The following is a 27,465-nucleotide window of genomic DNA, read 5'->3' on the forward strand; positions in this document are numbered from 1 at the left end:
ATCTATCCCGAAGCAATTTGAACTTCTTATTCTAAAAATAAAACTTGCGAATAGTTCAATAACAGTTGCAGGTTGCTGTCATCCTCCATCAGCTCCATCTTGTGTTTTAACAACTCTTGGAACAATCTTTAGTTCTTATATTAATTCAGAATTTATATTAATGGCAGATCTGAATTGGAATATGTTAAATCCACCTGATCATGTTCTGCTCCAATTTGACTCCTTAAATCTCACTCAGATTATTAGTAAACCTACCAGGTATGATAATAAATGCTTAGGAAATGCAAGTCTTTTAGATGTGATCTTAACAAACACTCCAGATCGATATCAATCTGATGTTTTTTGTAATATTAGTGACCATTGCTTTATAGCATGTATCCGGAAAAAATGCACGCTTAATCAACCTAGTATAATTCATTTGAAACGTTCTTTTAAAAATTTTAATGAGCAAGCCTTCCTACATGATTTAGCTGCTGCGGACTTACACAAAGTCAGTTTAATTCCAACTGTCGAAGAAGCATGGTGTCATTTTCTACCAATCTTTTAGTATGATTATTAACAAACATGCCCCCCTAAAAACAATTCGACATAAAAATCGCTGTAGCCCATGGATAAATCGGACCTTAGTCACTTTCTTACATCAAAAAAATATACTTTGGCATAAAGCAGGATGCTCAAAATCGGAGACTGATTGGCTTTCCTTTAGACTTCGGAATATATGTACTTGATGCTTTAGATCCCTTCTTTTTTAAAGTAGGTGCATCAATTATATCTGAACCTTCAACATATATTTTTAATTTATCTATAACTACAGCAGAAATACCTAAAATCTGGAAAATAGCCATTGTATCCCCAGTTTATAAGGGTGGTGATAAAACAGATCCAAATTCATATCGTCCAATCTCAGTCTTGCCCTGTGTCACAAAGGTAATAGAGAAATTAATTAATAAGCAATTTTCTAAATAAATGTAATATATTATCTGATGTCCGGTCTGGCTTTCATTCATCATTTAGTTGTATTACAGCAGTTGTAAAAGTTATGAATGATATTTATAATGCATTATAAACACAACAATTCTGTGCAGCTATTTTTATTGATCTTGCTAAAGCATTTGACACAGTTGACCATTCTGTTTTATTATCTAGATTATGTAGTATTGGTGTGTCAAATCCAACCTTATCTTGGTTCTCTAACTATTTATTTAATAGATCCCAATATGTAAAGATTGATCAGCAATTATCTGAACCGTTAACTATTAACACGGGTGTCCCACAAGGCTCTGTGTTACCGTCAACCCTGTTTTCAATCTACATTAATAATATCTCTCAGGTGATCTGTAGTCAGAAAACCTATATTCATTTATATGCGGATGATACTATTCTTTACGTTGTAGGATCGTCATATGATGAAGTCCTGAAACAGGTACAGGACTGTTTTAATAAAATTCAAGAAGCTTTTAATGATTTAAAATTGGTTTTAAATAGTACAAAAATGAAAGTAATGTGGTTCGGAAAAAAACAACAAGGTAATAAAGACATTACATCTTTGAATGGGGCAAAAATTGAAGTGGTACCGTCATATAAATATCTCGGAATAGTTCTTTAACTTTCACTAATCATATAACTCATCTTCAGAAGAAAGTTAAATCTAGACTTAGTTTTCTATATCGAAATAGATCTGTATTTACTACATCAGCCAAGAAATACCTTGTTGAAACCACTGTTTTACCCTTGTTTGATTACGGTGATGTGGTATATAGAAATGCATGTAAAGGTGTTCTGGAACAATTAGATGTGTTGTATCATGCAGCAATTAGACTGATTACAAATGCATCTTATAGAACGCATCATTGTGAATTATATTCTCTTTTGCACTGGACATCATTGCATACAAGACGGGAAATACACTGGCAAATCTTCATTTATAAAGCTTTAGGGTTACTACCAAACTATCTTCAAAAGTTGCTGCAACTTCAAACTAATACATATACAACTAGATCATCTAATTACATCTCTTTGACTATCCCTAGAAAGAAAACTACTTATGGTCGTTCTGCTTTTGAATTTACTGCCCCAATTGATTGGAATGTGTTACAGAAGCTATTGAAATTAGAGACATATGTTTCAGTCTGTGCATTTAAAAAATTACTGAGTGCTTTTATTACAACCTGTAAATGTTTTAACTGATTTTTTTTTATTGTATATGTATTGTAATGTATAGTTGTATGTCTTTCAGAAGACCTTTACTCTCCTGCCAGGCTGTTATTGAAAATAAGAACTTGTTCTTAATGACTTGCCTGGTTAAATAAAGGTTAAATAAAATAAAATAAAAAAGGCTTTCGCAGCCGATTTTGAGCAACTGCAGCGCTTGACCTCGGCGGCTGGTCTTGTTTTGCTCTCGCGGTACTTTGATGGCACATGTGATCATAAGGCGGCTGCGCGCCGATCAAAGTCAGACAAATTTTCTAACCAGAATGCATTGCTTTTGTCGAATTTTTGCGGCGCCGCGTGAAGCCGAACAAGCCTCATGAAAACTTCAAAATAAGAAATGAAAACAAACGTAAACACAAACCAAATGTGAGAGAGCCAGAGCAAGGCCCCCCTATTTCATATTATTCAAATTGAGTGTTGTATTTAATGCTGCCTTCACGTAATATCGGAATTATTATAGATACAAGTTTGCTAGACCAGACATGTACGCCCTCTTAAGTCATATTTATCACTAGGAAGCTCAGAGATAATTTTGATACCCAAGTTCCCGAGTGGGGCAGGCCATAAACTTTAAACATGGTGGAAGGGAGAACGATTGCTGCTGTGACGGATATTCTTTATTAGTTTTTTCCACAACAGCTATATTGCCTTGTCTTGTCATTAAAGTAGTGCATATTTACTTGTATGAATAACCAGTTGAAGCATATTGTATATTTTATAAACAGCGAAAATAGCCTGTATTTGACACATTTCCAGAATCAGCAGCAAGCTGACTATCTAGATAGCACGGTGGATATGGTTGTCAATGAATGGGATGCTAAATATCATTTTCACTTTAATAAGATTTTCTCAATAAATAGGCAAGAGTAAACTTAGTGCCCTTCATGATTTCTGTTATTTCCAGCAACAAAGCCCTTGAATGTGCCAAGCTCGTAATCAGGACTTCAGAGGTGGGAAGTAGGAAATTTTTGATAGCAAGTGAAGGCAGCATAAATTCTTGCCTATGATAACACAGGAAAAAAAACATATTCATGTATTAACAGATTATGACGTTTAAATTGTAACAAGGCTATTAAAATAATCATTATTGATGTAAAACGTCATCTTAACATCTTAATTTTACCTTTTACTGTTAATTGTATATTTTCTATTTGCAGAAGGCAGAAGTTATTAATTGATATATGATCAAATGAGTAGATAAGTGCTATAACTAAACATCTCCAGATGTGTGGTGTAGTCAAGCACAATTTTTGCATTTTAAAGAGCTGATTCAGGTGTCTGAATGAGTGCTCCACAACCTCACATTTAAAACAGCGTGCAACTGCATTCGTTATAGATTTGGTTTGTGTCATTACCTGGTTTTCCTTTAGTAAATCCAGAACTAAATAATAGTGCAAATAAACAAAAACATCAGTGGCTGTAATTCATTCATTCCCCCATTTAGAACCTCCCATCCCTACCCTGTTTCATCCTCCCTCTATCTCTCATATAAATGCAGGAGCTGTTGACTATCACAGATGGTCTGGGAGGTGTGCTCAGCTTAAGAACAAAGAAAAATACCAAAGACAGGAGCACAACAGATGACATGCCTGTTTTTAATCAAACAAGAACACAGAATCTAAGAGTTTACACAACTCTTCTTTACAGCTGAGGATTTTGTTTTGACAGATTCAATTTTTAATTTACACAAGTACTCTCAAATGACAAGTGATAAAATATAGGGCACTCACATTTTGTTTGATCAAATTTTCATTCACAGGAAAAATGTACACAAGTTATCTAGTTGAAGAATGAAGATGTTCTGATGTGGTTTCACTTGGCCCTTCAGAAACAGCTAAACATGGAAATGTGACAAAAATGAGACCTTAATTTGCATTTGAAATGGTTAATGTGACTTAAAGCTGGCCAACAAATACTTAGCTTGGACTCAAACTGATATAAATATGTCACTCTTTCAATATTGAACAGGCTTATGTAATACATTAGACCAGCCATGGCACAGGACCAAATGAAAAGCAGACCACTGCATTTCAAACAGCCTCAGGTGCAGAATGTACAAATCAGTCAACTGAGGATAAAACCAAGAAAACCATAATGCATCTTTACAGCTGCATCCTGGATGCAAGGTCCTTTAAAGTTAGCATGAAATTAAAACTGCCTCTGGTCTGTTTCCACCTTGTATTAGATGTTTATATAGTGAACCAATCCCAAATAGTCAGTCAAGATGCACTCCACCTGGTATTAATATCTTCTGTGACCATTGATTTCAGATTTTATTGAGACCTACCCCTCTCATGTCATCACACGCAATGCAGGAACCCAAATTAATGTCTCATCCTATTATTTTAGTGAGTAGAATGAGTAAATTAGGGCTAAATAATTTTTAAATACTATACTAAAAAAACCAAGAAACCCATTCTCTCCCAACTCGCGAATCATATTGTGGTACGCGAGAGGACTCTGTTCCTGCTGTGGTTTAGGCTTATGCTAAATAGCAGGCTAACTAAACTTATGGATATTTATTCATTGCTTTTTAAAATAAACCCACAACTAAAGGAGAGGGGGCTCTAACTCTGACGCTTCCACTATCAATATCTACAAAACTCGGAAAAGAGGCAGCTTCTTCTGCATTAAATAGGCCTAAGATGTTTTTTACTCAAGAAATGTTTTGCGTTTTCAACATATCAGATACATAAGTAAGAGTGAATGTGTGCATATTTAAAAAATATATATATATGCAAATAGTTTAAGACTACTTCACAACTGCAGTAGAACTTATTTTACTGTTTTTACTTTTATTTATACCCTTAATCCTTTTAATACTTAATAATTATTTAAAGGAATTAAGTATTAAAAGGATTAAGGGTATAAATAAAAGTAAAAACGGTAAAATAAGTTCCCAAGTAAAATGGGATTCAAACATTTTACTTTGATCTTAAATAGTGACATATACAGCATGAAAGGGAGGAAAACAGATATTCCTCTTTCATTTTGATAAGGTAGTAAAAAAAGTCTTGGAACTTACAGGGAAGTAGAGAAGTACAGATCCTGAAAGTATCGCTTCAATAAGTATAAGACCAGATGCTTTGATTCTCTAAAAAAACGAGAGAGAGAGAGAGAGAGAGAGAGAGAGAGAGAGAGAGAGAGAGAGAGAGAGAGAGAGAGAGAGAGAGAGAGAGAAATAATAGGAGAGAAAAAATAAACTACGGCATTTTGAAAAGCAGTCTTTGCCTTTCAGGCCAATAAACATGCCCAAGCAGAAATCAAGCTCTAGTTTTTCTTTGGCTCAGGTAACTCTAGCAGAATAAAAGCAGAATAGAGTACAAAGCCTTTCCAGATGAGTTAACGCTCCGTAAACATGCGTACCTTGTTGCGACGAAAGTGGTAGACAACCACCATGCTGATGAAGTCAAGGAGCATACAGAACCCTTGAAAGGAGACCATGGCAAGGCGGAGGGCAGTGTCCTCCTGAGCCAGACATGGTGTGTCATCCCTGCAGAACTGACAGCCTTCTTGGCAGGGCAAACACCTCCCGGACAATTCCCAGGATTCATCAGAGTATGTTCCTTGGTCTGATTCTAAAAACAGATAAATGACAAGAAACCATACTATGACATACTGTATCTGTTGACGTGTTGCCATTTTATATAACAATGTAAATATGACTGAAGGTTTCATCCAAAACTGTGTTGTGTTAATGCAAATCTCATAATATGTTACCAATATGAGAAATTTGCGAAATCTGGAGCCTTAGTTATCAGTTGTTTCGTTTGAATCAACATCATCTCAGACAGTTCTCCTAAAATTGCTGAGAAGAAATAAAGTGTTGACATACAGTAGTAAGAGTTTAGAGCTATAAAATGAATGTGGAAAGCCCAGCTCAGATACTTTGGTCTGTTTTAGTGAGAGTTAAATTCGTGATGAAACAGAAGTTGTGACAGACCTTTTCTTCTGTATTGTGATCTAAGTGAAAAGGATTATCGAAAAGGAAAAAAATGTAGGACGGGGACTTCATTTCATTGGTTGTTGACTGGATGGAGCCAGGTCTGAATACGAGCTGCAGTCAATTGTAAGAAAACGGGCAAGTTTAAGCTGACTAAATGATTGGAGAAGTCCCCATACATCGGCAGAGAGAAGTCTGTCATTTTTACCAGAAAATCGAGTTATGACATTTTGATTACATATTACAAGGTCAAAAAAATACATGGATGAATTGTTCACAATAAGATTAATAACATGCATTTAAAAATAGATAAGGAAAATTTATTTAATGCCGACTTTATGTTCATATTGACTTTTCATTGCAGACTTTGGTATCTTGGCAAATCTGAGCACATTTTGAGATAGTAGCTATGTTTCTACCTATTTTATGCACATTTTGGGATATCGCATGAAAAAAAACTCTTGATGGAAATGGCAAGATGCGCATAAATTCTAAAAATGTGCATAAAAAACGCCACAGTTGAGGCAGAAATTTTTTTTTATCCGATAAGAAAACATGCACATAAACTATGATGGAAACACATTTAACATAAAATTCCTTGAAACCAACCCCAACTGCAGCAACTTCCATTTTTATTACAGATATTTTGTGCCAATATCCCAGGAAGTGACAATTTTGTTCTTATGAACACATATGATGGAAATGACACTTTAGTCACAAATGTTTTATGCGATATTCCAACTTTGCGCAGAAGTTAAATTTGCAACTTTGGATGGAAGTATAGCTTTTGTTGAGATCTCTGTGAGATCAGAGGTCTTTTCCTCTGAATTAGGTAGATGTGAGTGAAGTAGGAGACTTCCTGCAAAAGTGTCCATAGTTTAATCTCATTGCTGTTTAGGAGAAACAATCAAGATATTTAAAATCATCTTTATGGGCTTAATGGTCCATATGTATTCAAAAACTGAAGCAGACCTCTGCTAAAGTTAATGTGGACTTCTTCAGCTGAAGAACACTATTGCTGACCTGAACTAGCTTCTGCTTGGGTGGAAGAACTTTCTTAATCTGTCTCTGTACAAAGTGATTTTTCCTGAGGGAGTGAAGTCAAGTTAAAGCATACAGCACAATAGTAATCTAATAATGCAGAGCACACACACAATGACAGAGAACAGATAACAGACTATGGGCCAGATTTACTAACAGCATGCGTCAGCGTAAACCCTCTTTTGATGTTAAAAAACTACTGTCAGGATTTACTAAAGACACGCATGGCAAAATTAGTGCTGAAAAGGCGTGGACACAGTTATTTTTGTGGCTGACCTTTTTGCATATGCATTTGTAGGAGTTTCCCTTTCAGAAGCAAAATTTATGGTAGGAGAGTATTTAAATGAATCATGCAAGGTGATTTACTAAGGTTTGCGCTAGTCAATTTATTGGTATTTGTGCCATTATTTACCGTACAAAAAAAGCATGTCTTAAACCAGATGCTAATTTGCATTGCTCTTAGTAGATTGCATTGGTCATTATGAAAATGATCCAGCTGTGTCTGTGTTCTTTAATTTGCAGAACTTTCCACTCTTATCTGCATTTTTTTTTTGTTTTTGGAATCATGCCTGTTTAGTAAATCTGGCCCTGCAAAGTACAATTTGAAAGCCTCTGCAAGACAACACAATAGTTACTAACCTCAGATTGGATGATTTTCAAAGAGTCCCAGGCCTTTTGAAATATTTACAAGCCTAGGTTTATCAAATATGAAATAAGGTAAATGCGTGTATCTGCCACGTGTTTGGACAGAACTGCAGCTTTTTGTAGTTAGTCCATATTTGCCTGTATGTAAATTTGCCAGTACTGTCTCCATGCTTATGTTACTTTATTTAAAAGTAGAGGAGACTCATTTCAATGGCACTATTTTTACATAAGTTAATATGTGAGTGCATGTGAGAGGAATATTGCTCTTAACAACTAGGACTCTCCATGAAATAGACATAAACTCTGTCTTTGGGGTTTTCGTGCCTAGTTTGAGATCATGAATTATCTGGTGGAAGGAAGTAACTCTATGTTTGTGTATCCGTTTCTGTCAGAAAGAAAAAAATCATTCTAGCTAGTTCTGTTCAAACAATCTCTGACCAATTACTTTATTTCTGTTCATTTTACACTCACATTTATTGTTGACAGACAATAAAACAGGTTAAATAATCTCTTTGATTTACAGTGAAGGATGAACCCGAGCCATATCTACAGATTGTTCATACTGTTTTTTTATGAATCTCATCATAATTATCATTAAGTATAATGATCAAAATACTGTAAGAGATTAAAGTATGGATGGTTTAGAGGTTCCTACAGTTCACTTTGAAAACTAATCACATAATAAATCCAAAGTCTCACCTGGTTTGTACTTACTTGAGAAGCCATTGAGCACCACTCGGCTTGGGTGGTAGAAACCTCTTTTGCATTGGCACTTGTACTTGTCCAGCACAAATCCATGGCCCACAATCGGTTCACACTGGGAAAGAAAGAGTTTAGTTTTAGAACTGGACTTCATTATTAAAAGTACAGTGACAGAAGACACAATTCATGTTAATATTTGACCTTGGATCTTAAGATATAAGCTTTAAGTCCTAGTTCCAGTATAATTTTCTTCATTTAATGTGCTGAAATCTTAACTGACTCTAGAAATTTTATATATTTGTTCTGTACAGTAGCAGTATGAGCAAGGAACTTCCTGAGGAAATCGGCTCTGCTAATAGACCATCTGTGACAGTGGTGTCACAGTCATTTATCACATTTTCAGATATGAAAATGTCAGTTTTATGAGTTATTATGACAGTCGATATATGTGCAGCAGTTTATTTTTACTCACATTCTGGCAAACATTACGGTAAAGTCAACATGGGCATGTAAACTGATGGGCTCACAGCAGCTTGCTCCTTAAATGCCCTTAAAAAATGACTGCCAAGCTTGAAATAAAAACTGTCATACTTTACACTGCCATAACGAAGATGCCATTTTGTGCCTGTTTTAAGTGTAAAGGAGACTTGCAAACTTTTTAGTCTGTATTCAAGAAAGTAAGAAAGTTTTACTGTGAACTAGGCCTGAAAAAAGTCTCACCAAGTTCACAAGGCTCTATAAATAATCCAGAAGCACCATGAAGCCCAGATGAAACATAATGAAGTGAGGCTCTCAGGTCTCAAAGAAATGTTTCTGTTAAATTAGTCACTGTTTTGTCACCTTTATTTCAGAAAGAAGGATTCAATGTGAACAAGTCTTACTGGAGGTAATTACCTCTAATTTAGACAAATACATTTTAGCTTTGGTTTACTAACAGAGTAAAATCTTTGAGAAGAAGATTGCATGTCAAGTGCTATATTCTATAAAATTTGTTTTATGTGTTACTTTTTCAGAATAACAGTACAGATCAAATTCCAATATGCCTCCCCTCCCACCCCACCAATTCTCAATATTGTATTTAATCAAAATAATTTACGGCAATATTAAATGTTTTTCAAATTCATTGTATTAGCCTATATTTTTGTACTTTAATATAGAAAAAAATGTATTACACTGTATACATCACAAAAATGCTGTATAACAATCATGAGAATATAATAAAAACCCACACTGAGAATTACAAAAAAAAAAAAAAAAAACATTTAAATTGTAAATCAAAATGTTCAGATACATGGCTGTAATGAGAATGTGTATGGGTAAATGTGCTTAATTGTCATGAAAACAATTTCATAAAGCAAAAAATACTAAAAGATCCTGTGATTTTATGGTTTTGATCTTATGAGATTCACCCTAGTCTCAGACTACGGACTGTTGGCTGAATGTCTGAAGCATAAGACACACAAAATGGGAAACACTTTGGTAGTTTAAAAGTCATCATCTGATTGGTTGAATTGTACAGGATTTCTGGGAGACATGTGTGCTGCATTCTTGCCTGGAAACAAAGCTGCCGTGATGCCAAACCCCCTTATGGAAAAAGAAAGCCATCAAGTTTACAACTGTGACAATCAGCGCTTATCACGATCAACTAAACGCTGGATTTTCAAAAGTACGTGAAGTTTGCAGTGCCACTGTTGCAATAAACTTACACGGCATTCTTGAATGAATTGCACTCCAACCTGTTATTGTGGGGACATCGACTTTACATTTTCACGCTTCTAAACACGATGAACTGAACAAAACAAACTGTGGTCAGACCATAGACTGTAAAAAAAGATGGACGACGCGACACCGCTTCCTTCCATTGTAATGAACTGAATGTAAAACGTACGACGATGGGCATTGACATGTTACGCAAAAACGTCAGTTTGGAACCTGGGCATGCGCAGAAGGAACCGTCAGTGGAGCCCGGAGGGGGAGTCGCGGTATCAAACTTCAACTAACGTTACAGGAGATCGATTGCTGTAGACAGTGCTCTATAATTAATTAGAGTAGGCTATCATTAGTTTTGTCCTGCTAATTATTATTTTATACCCATAAAAATAATTAGTAACTGCCAGATAACGATCACCTGCTTTTTCCCGTCATGGCTAACGTTAGGCGTGTTATCTTAGCTAATAACATTTATTAACTTATAAAGCCCACATTTAAAGTTACCGAAAAAAGTTCAGTGATCCGTCAGATCCCGTAGGTCGGTTAGTACAGTGTACTGCTGAACAACTCATTTTGTTTGTGTGAAATAACACAGAAATCGAAAATTAATAGCTAGTTATATATCTTCAATCTCCCCTCGAAGCTCCGACAGTCCTCAGAGAAGCTGTCAGTCACAATTGTCAATCATGACGACACGCCCCGTTTCTATAGCATCAAATTGCTAGCTAAAATCAAACTTATCACAAAAACAAACAATTGAATATATATCAGCGTGATAACAACTACCTTAAATGACCAAAACCATCTTTCGGAAAAATTTATTTGAAGCGTAATTTATTTTTTTGTTTTGACTCATTCCCGTTCGTTTGAATGGAGAGGGCGAGGTTTATGACCTGTACTGCAACCAGCCACCAGGGGGCGATCAAAGAGCCCGCAGCTTCACTTTTCAGGACGTATGAGGCACACCCGGGTCAGACGTCCTTTTGGGGAAAACTGCTATGGAGTCCAGACCTTTTGCCGTCAGTCTGAAGATCTGGCTACGCTACCCCTAGATTCACCCAAACTTTAATGTCAATTACCAGAGGGCAGAACTTTGATGAGGGTTGAATGTTGATTTATACACACCTGTGGTTTAATAGCTCTCTCTATCCTAAGCAACATAACAAGATTTTCAGTATATTAGCTGCTCCCCTCTGAGCATGCTCTCTATATGAATATGATTTAATAATGTAAGCCTTGCTGCTTTCCAGAGCAGATAAATGTGGGCGACCTGAGACATTTTAAAACATGAATACATGCTTCAGAATCTTCAGGAGTGAGGAGTGTCAGCATCAGCAGAGTTAGAAGATCATTCTGTCACTGAAGACCTGCCGACATAACACGCCTGCATCAGGATATATTTGGATTTGTGTGTGTATGCGTGACAGCACACCTTCAGTTCACTTCATCCAGCATTGCTGTGATGAGTTTCAGTGTTTCTCAGCTACCCATTAACTGCTTCTCATCACATATCAGCTTTTTATTACCATTTGTAAGCATTTGGCTTTAGAATTAGTGGTATAACACAGTGGCATGTTATGGACAATGGGAGACCTTGGAGTCAAAAAGGTTGTGAAGAAGAAAGTGTATATAATACTTGAAGCCCCGTCATAGATTCTGTAAACTAAATTGTAGGATTTCAGAATTTTTAAGAGCTGAATGTTCCTACTCTTTTTAACCAATCAACCAATTTACATGACTTGTCCAGTTGTTCATTATTCACTGGATAAGGATTAAGGATAATGATGTTTAAGAACATTTTCACTCACTTTTACTTAGTAATTTCTACCCAATAAAATATTTTAGTGCTTGGCAGTACACAAAATACAAGTACACAAAATAAATATTCATAATAAAATGAATAAAATAAGAAATATCTTGATTTTTGGTCATTTTAGCTCATTTTAATGCTTGTTTTGTCTTGTTTTAAATCATTTTAAGTCATCTTGAGGCAATAGCGGGCCTCGGCTCTCTGGTCGAGAGCTAATGGTCTAACATACTTTGGTTGCAGGATTTCAATTTCTGCATAAATTGGTGATAAAATATGATTTAGCAGGACATTTTACAAGAAAATATAAGGCCATCTGTAGCGCAACAGAAGTTGAGTGATGCAAAAGGACAACGGTCCAAAGCATGAGAATGAATCAACACTACAATAGTCTTAAGAGAACAAAATATATGCCTTCTGGAGTTGCTTGACCTTAACCTGAGATGCTTTGGAATGAAAAAATCTCAACAGATGTCCCCAGAATACTTCTTTACATACAGTTTTATAAAGAGGAATTGTGCAAAATTCATCCGTTTTGACGAACCAGCAATTACACCCAGGGGTTCACATACTTTTTCCCCACCCTGCACTGGGAATATTTAAACAGTGCTCAATAAAGACATCAAAACATATCACTGTTTTGTGTGTTAAATGTTTAAATGGACTATGTCTATTCATTTAGTGTGGTTGTGACTTAATTATCAGATCACTTTTATCACAAATTCATGCAGAAATACCTTATTAGCCAATGTCATTTGCTTAAATATATCAAAGGAATGTCACTTTTTTTGTTTGCCAGCCTGATTTGCTATTGCTATTGTTTTGAATTACACAGTGCATCCATGCAGAGCATTCTGAATCATTTAAGAATCAACTGGTCATTGCATGAGCCATCGTCATCTTAGCAACATGAATATAAAGTTAAAACATTGTTAATTTCAGCCAGTCACACTTATAAACAATAAATCTAGATTAAATCTGAAAACTAAAATGGAACAGAACAGTTCAAAAACACTCTTTTAAAGCTGCAATATGTAATATTTTCTGTCCGCTAAAGGTAGCTAAAAGCCTATTCAAAACAAAGGCTTAGCTTTATGACGCTAAGTTTGAGCACGGAATCTTGGGACATGTGGTCTTCACCTCACAGCCGGTGGAAAACAACTGGGATAGGACTCGGGAAGAAATCATGTTCATGGATGCGATTATTAACGTTACTGTAGTATGAAGCAGAGCAGGACCGAGTGTTGTGGGAGTTGAACGAGGCCGCTGGAGTGATTGCGCAACACACGCCTCACGAGCAGCGGAACTTTTATTATGACACAGTCGCCGGCGCTGCTTCCGCTTTTCCGGTCATGAGTATGAGGTAACGCGAAGGGGGCCAAGATGGCGCCTGTGTAAGTCGCGTTGTTAGTTGCTCTTAAACTATTTTGTGCAATACTTGACCTAACTTGTCCTCATGTGAGTAAAGACAGTATTAAATGTTATTAATCTAACAAAATTAAGAACCCTTATTTTTCTTGAGGATGATGGATGTTTCCTATACGCACTTTATTGGAAATTAGCCTGCTAGTTGCTATTTGAGATGTGACTGCTCTCTCTATCGGTCATAACAATTCAGTCATAAGATTTTCCTCATCGCAACAAATGGAAGATGCTTTAGCAGTGAAACGTGTGCATGATTACATAACGGCACCTGTGCAGGAGGATAAAGCTGCTCTTTCAACTTTATTACCTGATACTCCCACCAAGAGTCCACAATCAAAGATGCGACGCCACACTACAGAACCATCAAATGCAGTTCTCTTGGAAGCAATTGAGAAACTAGGGAAAAAACAGGACGATTTTTTAGAGAAATTAACGGCAATTGAAAACTCTGTCTCGTGTAACTCAAACCGCATCACTGAACTTGGAACTAAAATGGACGCGATCTCTGATAAGGCTGATCTTGCCGTTACTAACTCCAGTGCGATGAAGGATCAAGTTACGTCACTAAAGACTGAAAACAAGCAACTCTGGGAAAAGTTGGATGAATTGGAGGCATACAAAAGACGGTGGAACCTACGGATTGCTGGTATCCCTGAAGTGGAAGGTGAAAATGTAAAGATGGCTGTGATGGAAATATTGCGTTTAGTTTCACCATGTCTAGCAGATGTTCTCCAGTCTTCCATCGACGTGGCCCACAGGCTTGGGAAGAAAGGACTCACTCAGCCTCGTTGCATTATTGTGCAGTTCACCTCTCGCACGTACCGTGACCTCATCTGGGCCGACGCGAAGCGCTCCGAAATTCTCAAACAAAAGAATATCAAGATAACGGAGGACTTAACACAACGCGCAAGGGAAGCTCGAAATAAACTGTGGCCACTCGTGAACCAAGCTAGACTGGAAGGTAAACGTGCAGGGTTTCAGGGTTCAGCTGCCATCATCGACGGGAAGAAAATTACAGTGGACAACATATAAATGACTATATACAGTGACTCTAATATTCTGTAGTGAGGTTTTTCATCCTTATGGGAATTGTTTCTTGTTAAGGTTCCAACTTAGAATAGTTATGTTAAACTGGTTCTTACTACAGTGAGGAGGTCTGGATAAGTGTTGTACTTACTTTTTTCTACCTCAATCCGTTAAGAAGTTTTAGTTTTATTTACTAAACAATAGATTTTTGTTACAAGTTCTTGTTTGTTGTTTTATGTCATTTAAGTTGAATTGTTTTTCACTCAATGTTAGGGGAATTCGAGACTTAACCAAACGTAAAGCTTTATTTCTTTTTTGTAAATCAAAATGCAGAGATGTCTATTTTTTACAAGAAACACATTCAGGTGTGAAAGACGAAAGTTTCTGGTCCAATCAATGGGGGAGTAAAATTATCTACTGTCATGGTTCCAATAATTCTGCTGGGGTTATGATTTTATTTAATCAGCACTTTAATAACACTGTACTTGAATCACATTGTTCGAATGAAGGCAGATGGTTAATTATTGTTATCCAGGTTGGGGAAAGCGTTGTTATTCTAGCTAATGTCTATGGCTTTAACAGATCCAGTCTTAATAATTGTCTCTTTACAGATTTAACATCCAAATTAATATCTTTAAAAATAAAATACCCATCTACATCACTAATTATGGGCGGGGACTTTAATGAGGCTCCTGATTTATGTTTTGATAGATTTCCTCCAAAATATGGCACTACCACTGTTAACCAAATAATTAGTGATATATGTTCCAGTCTCTCGCTGGTAGATATTCATAGATTCTTACATAATGACTCTTACTCTTCCTTTACTTGGTTCAAATCTGATTTGACACAAAAATCACGTATTGATTTTTGGTTAATATCTGATAGTCTGATTTCTTCTGTTAAATCATGCTCTATTTCCAGTGCACCTTTAACTGATCACTCAGGTATCGAGTTAGAAATTTCTGACCTTAACTGTAACTCGTTTAGGAAACCAGGGTATTGGAAATTAAATGCCTCTTTATTACACAATTCTAATTATTGTTTGGGTATTAAAGGCATAATTGATTCTTTTAAAAAAAATACTAATATTTCTCATACCTTAAATTGGGAATTGTTTAAATATGAGTGTCGAAAGTTCTCTATAAAATTTAGTAAAGAACTTCTAAAATCAAAAGGATTACAATTTGAATCTATATTAAAAGAAATTAATCGTATTACTTGTCTTGCCAATCCAAATGATGCAGAGAAAGAAAGTTTATACCTATTAAGAGAAAAATTAGACTCCTTTTATATAGAAAAGGCTAAAGGGGCCTTCATTAGATCTAGGGCCAAATGGCTAGAAGCCGGAGAAAAAAACTCTGCATACTTTTTTAATTTGGAAAAAAAGCGAGCCGAACTTAAAAAAATTTCCTCTTTGTATATTGATGACACTATTATATCAGATGACAAAATAATCTCAAAATTTGTTTCAGACTTTTATCAAAAATTATATACATCATCTTTTAACCCTGATTCAAGTGATTTATTTTTTAACAAGATACGACCTTTCACTCCTGGTATAAGTATAAATAACAAAAACCTTTGTGAGGAGGAAATGTCATTGAAAGAATTAGATGATATCATTAAAAAAACACCATTTAATAAAAGCCCAGGACCCGATGGTTTACCTTTTGAGTTTTACAGAGTTTTTTGGGAAGATATTAGAGAGTTTATTTTGAATGTGTTCAATGAGTGTGCAGCAAATGGGGAACTTACAGAATCTATGAAACAGGGAGTAATTACACTAATTCCAAAACCAAATAAAGACATTTTGCACTTAGACAACTGGCGCCCAATCACACTCCTTAACTCGGATTACAAATTAATAGCGTCTCTATATGCCAATAGGTTAAAACCATGTTTGGAGGAAATCATATCTGTCACACAGTCTGGATTTATGAAGGGAAGAAATATTTCAAACAATATTAGACTGGTGTTAGACATTTTAGATTATTCAAATTTAGTAAATGAGGAAGCCCTTATTTTGTTTTTAGATTTTTGTAAGGCTTTCGATACCGTTGAGCACAATTTCATGTATCAGGCCCTTAGTCACTTTGGTTTTGGCCCAACCTTTACAAATATGATGCACACATTCTATAATAATATCTCAAGTAGTGTTTCTTTATCCGGTGGTACGTCTTCTCGTTTTGTTATCCGAAGAGGTATTAGACAGGGATGCCCTATTTCCCCGTTTTTATTTTTATTAGCAGCTGAAACATTAAATCTTTACACTCTGCATTGCTCCCAAGTTAGAGGTATTGAGATAGGAGATTTCACTTTAACTATCAGTCAACTTGCTGATGACACTTGTTTATTTTTGAAAAACAAAAATCAGGTTCCTGTTATTCTAGAGGCACTCAAACTGTTCTCTGATGCCTCAGGTCTGTCTGTGAATCAGTCTAAAAGTGAGATTATGGCTGTACACCAACTAGAAGACTCATGTATATCTGGAATACAGGTTAAACAGGTAGTTCGATACTTGGGTATTGTAATTAGTAAATCAGCCTCAGAGAGAGTCACAGAGAATTTTTCGCAAAGATTACAAAAAACAAGAAATATTTTTAACTGTTGGCTCCAAAGAAATTTATCTATCCAAGGTCGTGTATTGATTTCCAAGGCTGAAGGGATCTCCAGACTTGTATATCCTGCATTGTCTCTTTATGTAGATTCTAAAATGTGTGCTGCAGTTGATAAAATTTTATTCAAATTCATCTGGAGAGGCAAGACAGAGTATATTAAAAGGAAAACCATAATCAGAAGTGTATCAGAAGGAGGACTTAATGCTTTAGATTTCGACACTATCAATAATGTATTTAAAATTAATTGGATCAAGCACTGTCTTTGTCAAAATAACCTTCCATGGTTCTTTATTCCCAATCTAATTTTTAAAGAATGTGGTGGTCTTGACTTTTTACTTGCCTGTGATTTTAAATGTACTAAACTCCCAATTAAGTTGTCTAATTTTCACAAACAAGCTCTTAATGCCTGGAAATTAGTCTACAAACATAATTTCTCTCCCCATTCCTGTGTAATTTGGAATAATCAATATATATTATTCAAAAACAAAACCATCTTTTGGAATGATTGGTTTAACAAAGGGTTAATTTTTGTTACAGACTTGATAAATCAATCAGGTGACTTATATAATTATACTGATTTTATTAATTATCTTGGGACAAATGTATCTTTTAAAGAATATTTAAAACTCATTCATTGTATCTCTTCGAAACTACTCTATCTTATAAAAAACGAAAAGATGTATAATCCTGTAATTGGTTCTCTTCCTGCTCTGACTGTTGAGGGCCTTTCCATTAGGGATAAAAAATTTAATAATATGTATATTAGAAGAATATTAACCAGAGAAAAAAGTGTTTCGCCTAAGGCAATGGTAAAGTGGAAACAGGATTATCACTCCCTTGTTTTTCAGAATTTGTGGTCAGATATAAATAAATTTGTAATTCCTAATAAAGTCAAAGAAACTCACTTTAAAATAATAAACAGATACTATCCATGTAACAATTTTATTAGTAAATTTAAAGAAGGGTTTTCGCCATTATGTAGTTTTTGTAAAGAAGAAACAGAAACAATTGTACACTTATTCTTCAGTTGTAATTATACCAAATTATTTTGGTCCCAAGTTTCTATGTTTCTTTTTGACTTGTTTTACAAGTTTGTCACTATAACTGATGTAATGGTCTTGTTTATGGATTGTGATACTGGTTTAATGGAATTGGATAATATAATTAAACTTCTTATACTACTAGGGAAATATCATATACATAAAGCAAAATGTATATCGACTGTACCAAATGGTAGACTATTTTCCACTGATTTGAAGATTTTTTATGACTCTCTAACATCAATACAGAACAATCGAAAAGCTGTTAAGACATCTAAGCTGTTGAAAAGGATACTTAATATAATAGAAACGTGACTGTTTTGTGATATAAGATACAGAATTTTGATTTAATTGTTTTATATATTCAAATGTCTTTGTATTCCCCTACTGTTGTTTCAATAAAAAAAAAAAAAAAAAAAAAAAAAAAAAAAGAGTATGAGGTAACGCAGCTCTGTTTATCATATTAGGTACATTTGAGTGTGTTGAAAATGTTATAACGTTACTCTGTGCGTTCGCTCTGCGGCTGCTGTGAGACACTTGTTGCTCACTGCAGTAAGATAGATCGATTTTAGAATATCATATTAAATGCTGGATGGCTTGTGTTGATAAATGGCATGCAATTAATTTTAAAACGTATTGTATGATGGAGAAAATGCTGTATTACTGTTACTAAAAATAAAGCTGCATCTTATTATGCTATGTTACTTGACAAAATAGTGTTTTTCTCTGAGGCATGGTAAAGCATGGTACTCGCAAAAAAAAAATCAAGAAAATTAGATTTAAACAATAAGACTAAACGTGTTGAGCTATATAAAAAGTAATTAGTTTTCTGTCTACAAATATATCAAAACAGTTGTTCCCTTGTCTATTAAAACATGTAAATATTAAAGCGTCTTTGGTGTTTCCATGGTTTCTACAAAATAAAACGGAAACCGAGGGTAATGCAGGTATGACGCAATTGACAGGCGACTCCTCAGCCTTGGTTAAAATTGCTATTTTCTCACGATTTACAAATAGTTGTAAACATTTGGGATATTTTAAGTACTCAAGTGAACAAAATATATAACACTGGTGTAGTGGTTTTTGGATATTTTACTGCAAAATTCTTACATATTGCACCTTTAATGTGACATGACATCTTAAAAATGCAGCCCTCATGGCATGAGATGCTTAAAAGACCGATGAACGATGCATCACTGCTGTTTAAGAGGCCAGTATAGAGCATGTTTATTTGATGTTTTATGATCTTAAATTTATATGATAAGGTTGTACGGTAATGAATATATGAGAATATAAGTTACTGTAACTTTAATCCTTTAAACTGTAGTTTGCCAAGCTACAATCTTCTAATAACTTAAAGCAGATAAACTAGTCATGCTATTCTTTTGATAAATTGGTAACACTTTACAATAAGGACCTATTAGTTAATGTTCATGTTAACTAATGTAGTTAATTAATGTTTACAAAATGGAACCCTATTGTAAAGTGTTTCTGATAAATTAGCTAAACTATAAGCTACTAACATAAACACACTGGAGCAACATGAACAAAATATACATTGTAAAATCAAATAATCAAACAATATAATTTAAACAGAGCGATATTTTTCTGGCACATGCATAATTCATATTTCAACTCTACAGAAATTCACCTTTCATTCTGATGCATAGAGTTGCCAGAAGAAGCAGGTAAACATTTCTGCTATACTACCACATATAGCTACCACAGTTTTACTGTTATTAGGTAACATTGGGTTATTTATCACCAAAACCTGTCAGAGCACTTGCAAAAATCATCAGAGCTGCATGTACTTTTGCTGACAAGCTTGGGTCTTGTATTAAGCATTAAATTGAGTCAGTAGGTACTGTCATTGTATTGAATTCACCTAACTGGATATTCATTAAATGATCTCCCTTTATGTTCCACAGACAAAAGGGGAATTTTCTGAACATAAATAGGTGATCTTCAGCTTTAAAGTCTTAAATCTTCAGTTTTAGAGTCTACTACTAATGAGGCATGAGAATACGTTTACTGACTATACTCAGAAACAATAGCTTTCTGCTGACGGCCAATGAGATCCACCATATAGCACAACATTACTATTACAACTAATGGAGCGGAAGAAATGGCACAGCAGTAGAAAAGAATTGCAACACTTGGGAAACTAAAAGGGAAATGCTGCCTGCATGTGACAAAGCTCTGATTATATGGTGTAGGTCTTGGACATTTTCTGTCTCAAGTCTCTAGAGCTTTTTTTCTCTAGCTGTAACAGAGAGACTAATAGAGTCTAACATCCACTCAAAACATTACCCAGGTTAATCCACCTCAGGAAAGTCATTGCGGGATATTTGGTGCATATGATGCAGGGATGCGCTCCTTCAAATGTCAAGCCCCGAGCTGATGTTGCTCATGACAGGACAAATTTTAAGAGGCAAGGTCCCGCTGTCTTGGAAGACATGAGGCTATAAATAGATTTTCAACACACACACACACACATACGCTGCTTTTTGCCTCTTAGATGGAAGCACACAAGTATTTCTTCTTGCTCATAAACACAGGAAACCCTCCCAAATATCGTTTTGCTTCAGTTGCTGTGGTTGTGAAGCCTGCTGTGCTTTTCCTTGCTGCTTTTCCTCTGGTTTTCCCAAGAGTGGGGCCACACAGACATGGAGCATGGTCAATAATTTAGTATACCCACTGAAATCCATTATACTGCATTTATAATGGATCATAGCTTACTGGGAAATTCTCCTCTACACAAGACAACAACTGGGCCAGTCCAGTCCACACAATATTCCATCATATATATAGACGATTGACCGACTGACGTATCCTCAAGTAGGGTACAGTTGGCCAATACGTTTTTTTACATTTCACATTTCACAATGGAACAAATCACAGGGTACTTAAAAGCGCTCTTTTATGTGTGACATGACATTATAAGCATGACACTCATGGCAGAAGATGCTGAAAAAATGCACCGCAGCTAGTAAAGAGACCAGTTTAGTGCATGTTTACATAGGAAAACAATTAAAAACAGTGCAGATGGACCGAGAACATGTTCTGTGTGAACAGCCTTGTACACTACATACCAAAATGGACTACTCTATTTTATCATGTTTTGAGCCTTTTTTTTAAAAACATTTTCAACACTTTTAATTTTATTTGATGTTAATGTTATGATAAGGTTAAATTGTTCATATTTCATGTTACAATAAACGCTATTATCTATTATGAACAATCACTTTTTTTTTTTTTAGTAATATAGGTAGGGATGGCTTGATACTACCTTCAATACAGCAATCTTGTGTATCTGTCGATACAGATGTCAATCCGATACCAGTTATTTTTTTCCTGAACAGATTAGAATATACCTCACTAACTACACATTACTTCATTATAAATAAAGAGAAAAATGTAGCCTATGACAAAAATCTTGAATCCAACAATAATTTTTGTATAATCTAAAAACAAGAAAATTATAGTTACATATATTAAAATCTTACTTCTATCACAAATTACTATTTAATGTGTCAACATTCTTAAAAACTCATAAGCAATACATTCGTGATAGCACTACATGAATATTTGCACTATGAAAAGTGTTTCTTTTGCAATGTATGGTGCAGATTTTTTGAAACTGCAATATTGTCATAGTTTATCAGTCGTTATAAACAACCATTTAGACACAAAACTAGCTAGGGCCTACTAAATGACATTCATTTATGTTAAATTAGCCACCAAAATGTTTTACCCATTCTGTTTTTAAATAATAATAATAATAATTTATCATTGAAATGTGTTTAATATTATTATAAAATAAAATTAATCAGATGAGATTGAAGATCAGCATTTTCTGAAACTTAAATACCTTTCTCTGACCATTTGTTAAAAAAATAAAAAAGATTTTTTACCCTATTTGTGTACCATGCTATTGTATAAAAGTTTTATGTGTGAAAGTGAAACAGGAAACTTAAGTAATGAAAAATACAAAGCAGGACATGTCTCAAATCAATGAAAGGAATAGTTCACCCAATGACTGAAAATTTTGATTCATTTACTCACCCACAAATTCCAAAACTTTATGAATTTCTTTCTTCTGCTGAACACAAAAGAAGATATTTTGAAGAATATGGGTAACCAAACAGTTGATGGTCCACATTCTTCAAAATATCTTCTTTTGTGTTCAACAGAAGAAAGAAATTCATACAGGTTTGAAACAACATGAGAGTGAGTAAATGATGACAGAATTTTAATTTTTGGGTGAACTATCCCTTTAAGGTTTGTTGTTCAGCACAACACAAAGAGTTTACATAAAGTTGCTAAGCAACATCCAACTTGACACATTCAGTTGAATTCGAGTGATCCAACAGATGTGCGTATCTTGTCTGCTTTGCAATAGCTTCAAATGTGGTTCATCCAATCAGAATTTCATAATGCTAATTTGACTGTTTTGAGTCTTTTGTTTTTACTATTTATTTGTTAGGAATAATGTTATCTTTTGGTTTGTGTCCAGGTTTGAAAATCAAATGAAATGCCTTTCATTTGTAAATTTTTTAATTCAGAAAATATGCAAAGATGTGCATTTTCTTGATTATTAAAATATAAATCATATTGTCAGTGAATTCCCAGCAAAAAAACAACTACATTGTGACATGTACAACTACATTCTGTTACAATAAATTACACATGCCATAATATAAAAATGTGTTGTTCATACCGCCCACCGCTACAGCTTCTGAACATTAAATGTTCAATGTATGTAGGTTTAAATGGCACATGTTTCAAAGAAAGGGAAAGATTCTGTTACATTTTATTCTGTGTATACTTGAAAATGAGACTAATACCATATTACATATTTTGTAGCAATATGTTGCAAGCGAAAAAAAAAAAAAAAAAAAAAAAAATCACAGCTGTTTTGTAAAAGAAATCTCCTTGTGAACAGCGTCATGCTTGCTTCAACATTTGTTTGTGTGTTTTTCACACCACTTCAGGTAGTTCAGCACTTGTGCACTGACATAATGTATAAACCCACGCAGTGATGTGATTTAGCGTACGAGTGCACCTTCCAGAAACATCCAAGCCGGCCCAAACTCTCCTTGGCACCCAGGAAGAACAGCTCGGATAGTCTAATTAGCTCTCGAAGAGCAACTTCCAGCACAGATTACTATAGACTCCAGTCAAGGATGTGATAAATCCCCCATTTAATTCATCTAAAATACAAACAAAGATAATGAACCAATCTGGCGGGAAAGTGAAGCTTCACGGTGAAAAAAAATGAACCATGAACGCAATCCCACTTGAGCAAACAAAAATATCATTGCGCTCTGTCCAATTAATTGGAAAGGAGAATTGATGCTGATAAAATAAAACTTTTACATCAGGGACAATATGAAGTTAAAAAGCTTTAAACATGCAGGTGTGATCTGAAAAGGTCACAGACAGCAGGGAAAAACATTGCATCCAAATATATTATACAATGCTTTGTATGCTCACAGCACACAATACACACAGGTCATTTTATTTCTGTGATTTAATGCACAAATAAATTCCAAATCACTTGCATTTCTGCACCAAAATATGACCTAGACTATACTGATATGATTTGTGCTGACCATTTTGAGTGTTTGTGAATTATTGGCTTAATAAATAATAATGACAATAATAAAAAATTTCATTTCATTCTTTACTTCTAACTAATGCAAATCTAGGTCCAGAGCCAAACATTTTGAGTGTTTTTGTGATGCTTAGATTCTCATCTCATCCTGTGTGTTAGTGAAGAGACTGCACACTCACCTCCATAGTTGTCAAGTTACAGCGGTGAGTTCCTGCAAACCAGCCACTGCTGGAGCACTGGTCAATGTCCACATCCTGTAGATTAACATCTACACGTACAACTCCTCTGCAGACAGACAGAGAGAGAGAGAGAAAGAGTCACAAAGGTGAGAGTTAGCAGTGGTCGCAAAGACAGCGATGGTATAGTATCAAATTTTTTGAATTTTTTTAAATTACTTAAATTTTAAATTTCACAGTGCGTACACACAAAACCGCTGAAACCAGCTCAAAACGATGTAGTATACATGCCAGACCAGTATGTGGCGCTGTAATTCTGCCACAGAGATACACTTAAAACAAACAATAAGACTTGGAGCATGCGCATAAACCTTGCGCGCTGTATAAAAACTTTAGTAAAGCTTGGAAATAACGTTTTATTTTGGCTCAGTAGCTTCTGCAGCACAAACACAAGCATCTAGAGTCTGCTATTGTTGTTGTTGCTGTTTTGTGCTGTTAGCGGTGTCTGACTACGGTCGACACGTGGGGTGATGACATCATCGTTTCACAAAATATAAGGATAGGCTGTACACACGAAAATGTCCAAAAAAAAAAAGCATGTCCTTTTGTGCTTGACACGGCTGCATCTGTGTTCTTTAATTTGTACAATGTCAGTAGATCACCAGTAGAGCTTTGCACTCCCATCTGCGCTTTTATGGGATTGCGGTTTCACGCTAATTTGCCGTTTTAGTACATTTGTGGCCCTAAGTAATTGTCTTAATTTTAGTCGGCATAAAAAAAAAAAAACCCCAACACATAATGTGGATTCTGTACCAACTTTGCAGTGTAAAGAGAGCTATAGATGAGCACAAATTATTATGCAAATACATGCACAAATGAAGAGCAATAACAATTCAAATGTTAACATGCAAATATCAATACTTAAAGGGTTAGTTCACGCAAAAATGAAAATTCTGTCATTAATTACTCACCCTCATGTCGTTCCACACCCATAAGACCTTCGTTCATCTTCGGAACACAAATTAAGATATTTTATATTAAGCGACGAGAATACTTTTTGTGCACCAAAAAAAACAAAATAACGACTTTATTCAACAATATCTAATGATGGGCGATTTCAAAACACCACTTCATGATGCTTCGAAGCTTTACGAATCTTTTGTTTCGGAGCGTGTATCAAACTACCAAAGTCACGTGATTTCAGTAAACGAGGCTTCATTAAGTTGAAATTATTGACGAAATTTCAATGGTTCACGTTACTTTGGCAGTTTGATACACGCTCCGAACCACTGATTCGAAACAAAAGATTCGTAAAGCTTCGAAGCTTCATGAAGCAGTGTTTTGAAATCGCCATCACTAGATATTGTTGAATAAAGTCGTTATTTTGTTTTATTGGTGCGCAAAAAGTATTCTCGTCGCTTCTTAACATTAAGGTTGAACCACTGTAGTCACATGAACTGTTTTAAATATGTCTTTATTAACTTTCTGGGCTTTGAAAGTGTTAACTATCTTGCTGTCAATGCAGGCCTCACTGAGCCATCGGATTTTATCAAAAATATCTTAATTTGTGTTTCGAAGATGAACGAAGGTCTTGAGGGTGAGTAATTAATGACAGAATTTTTATTTTTGGGTGAACTAACCCTTTAATATTATTATTAGTCTAAAGTTTAAAATACTTTGCATGCTTAGAGTGTATTTTTGGTAAAAGCTAATACATTTTATGCATATTATTATTTTAGACTTCTAAATTACAAAATTTTATATAGTATATTTATTAATTAATTTATTCATTTATTTATTAATAATTAACTGTAAAAACTGCTGTGTGGGGACAATTAAATTTTACCCATAAAATAGAAATCATAAATCATAATAAATTTATAATATGTCATGTCACTCTTTCAAAGTATTTATTCAACTACAATTAAAAGAAAAACAAAAGTAAACTTTTTCTCACTTTTTTTTATCTGGGTTGCAAAGTATTGTAGTTGACCCACATGTGAAGCATGTGCTCATATTAAAATATTCCTCATATGAAGCAAAACTACCAATTTCTTTGAAAGAATGCAGAATTGAACTTGTTAGATACAAATGAATCTGGATGCATCCAATAGTTTATGCAGTTTAACTTTTCATTGGTAAAAAATCTGGTCTCATTATGAGCTGGATGCTACTTTGCAAAGGCTTTTCAATTGTTCTTCCCCTAGGAATGAGAAGAGATATCATTAGACTGAACACAGAATCTGACACTCAGACTGGAAAAAGAAAAGTGTTTTATCACCTCTGCATGGGAACATTCAATCTGATTTGCAAATGATGCTGGTTGTATGATGTAAGTCACTTTCTAACTAGAAAGGGAAAGGCAGCTCTCTGGTTCATTATGTGAAAACAAGAGTTGTTGCCTTTTACTCCAGATAGAAGTCCATTAGAGGGGCTTCTCTTTCACTGTTCCATAAGGCATGTTATCTGAGACCTGTGGACCATGCTGCTTCATACTGACTCAAATGTTCTCTCACAATCTTTGCTACTTTTTCAGTATCACAAAGATTATGGTGTCTGTTATTAAGGCACACTGTAACATAAAACTAACACATTTACTATATCCCTGTTGATGTTAATGAAGAACCACATCAGTCTCCACCATCTAATTCAACTAACTCTGAAATCAATGCATTGCTGTAAATGAACCCCTCCTTTCCATTCCCTGACTGACAACAGCATGAGGGATTAGACCTAAAGAGTATGTGGCGCACAACGAGAGACAGTAGGAAGCATTTCTGTTGCCTGAACAGTGTTGTGTGGTGCTAACAATGGCAAAGTGGGTTTGATTCCCAGGGAATGCATGAACTAATACAGATGCTTTTTGGATAAAAGCATCTACCAAATGCATAAATTTCATGTACATGAAAAAGCATACCTGTCTTCTGTAATGTAAAGGGAATAAATGTATTCACTGAAAAGGTTTAGTAAAGACTACACACATGAAAAAATACTATAGTATATATATAAAGGTGACTTGACTTGATTATAGTAATTTATAGTAAATACTATATAGTGTTTTATACTATATTAAAGTACTTGAATTAATTTGTTGTGGTAATTCTATAGTCGTTGTGGTAATATAACTAACTATAGTAATATAAACAAATTACCCAATCCCAATACTGTACTAAGTTTTCTACAACTATAGGGTATGTTATACTACCATACACTACAGTTTACTGTAGTAAAAACTATACTACGAAAAAGTAAAAACTATACTTCAGTATTTATTACAGTTTATCAGTTCGCTTTAGTAGTATAATGTAGCATTCATTAACAAAGTGTTGTAAATACTATAATATATACAGTATACTACAATTTAATATAGTATGGTTCAAAAACACTGTAGTATTTACTATACATTACTATAGTATTTTATTTTATATTCTCAATCCATTATACTTTTGTGCTACCCTTGACCAGATTAAAATGTTACATTATATACATTACAACGTACAT

The 27,465-nt window shown here is 34.8% G+C and overlaps 1 protein-coding gene across 3 annotated transcripts in view; it reads right to left on the minus strand.

Annotated features, from left to right (window-relative positions):
- The window catches only part of gpr158b (G protein-coupled receptor 158b), a 60,281-nt gene that overhangs the window by 25,302 nt on the left and 7,514 nt on the right, over positions 1 to 27,465 (minus strand). Inside the window, exons 2-6 of one of the 3 annotated variants that reach the window (XM_051869525.1) lie at positions 23,968 to 24,073; positions 8,540 to 8,657; positions 5,578 to 5,789; positions 5,237 to 5,305; positions 3,795 to 4,045 (exon numbers count right to left, since the gene is read on the minus strand). In XM_051869525.1, the coding sequence (XP_051725485.1) occupies positions 3,965 to 4,045; positions 5,237 to 5,305; positions 5,578 to 5,789; positions 8,540 to 8,657; positions 23,968 to 24,073 (586 nt within the window). In that variant the 3' untranslated portion in view covers positions 3,795 to 3,964. Of the gene's footprint in view, positions 1 to 3,794; positions 4,046 to 5,236; positions 5,306 to 5,577; positions 5,790 to 8,539; positions 8,658 to 23,967; positions 24,074 to 27,465 lie in introns of those variants that run through there. The other 2 variants (XM_051869506.1, XM_051869517.1) reach the window with 2 other exon arrangements.

Source organism: Ctenopharyngodon idella, chromosome 2 (assembly GCF_019924925.1).
Source record: "Ctenopharyngodon idella isolate HZGC_01 chromosome 2, HZGC01, whole genome shotgun sequence".
NCBI classification, from domain to species: domain Eukaryota; kingdom Metazoa; phylum Chordata; class Actinopteri; order Cypriniformes; family Xenocyprididae; genus Ctenopharyngodon; species Ctenopharyngodon idella.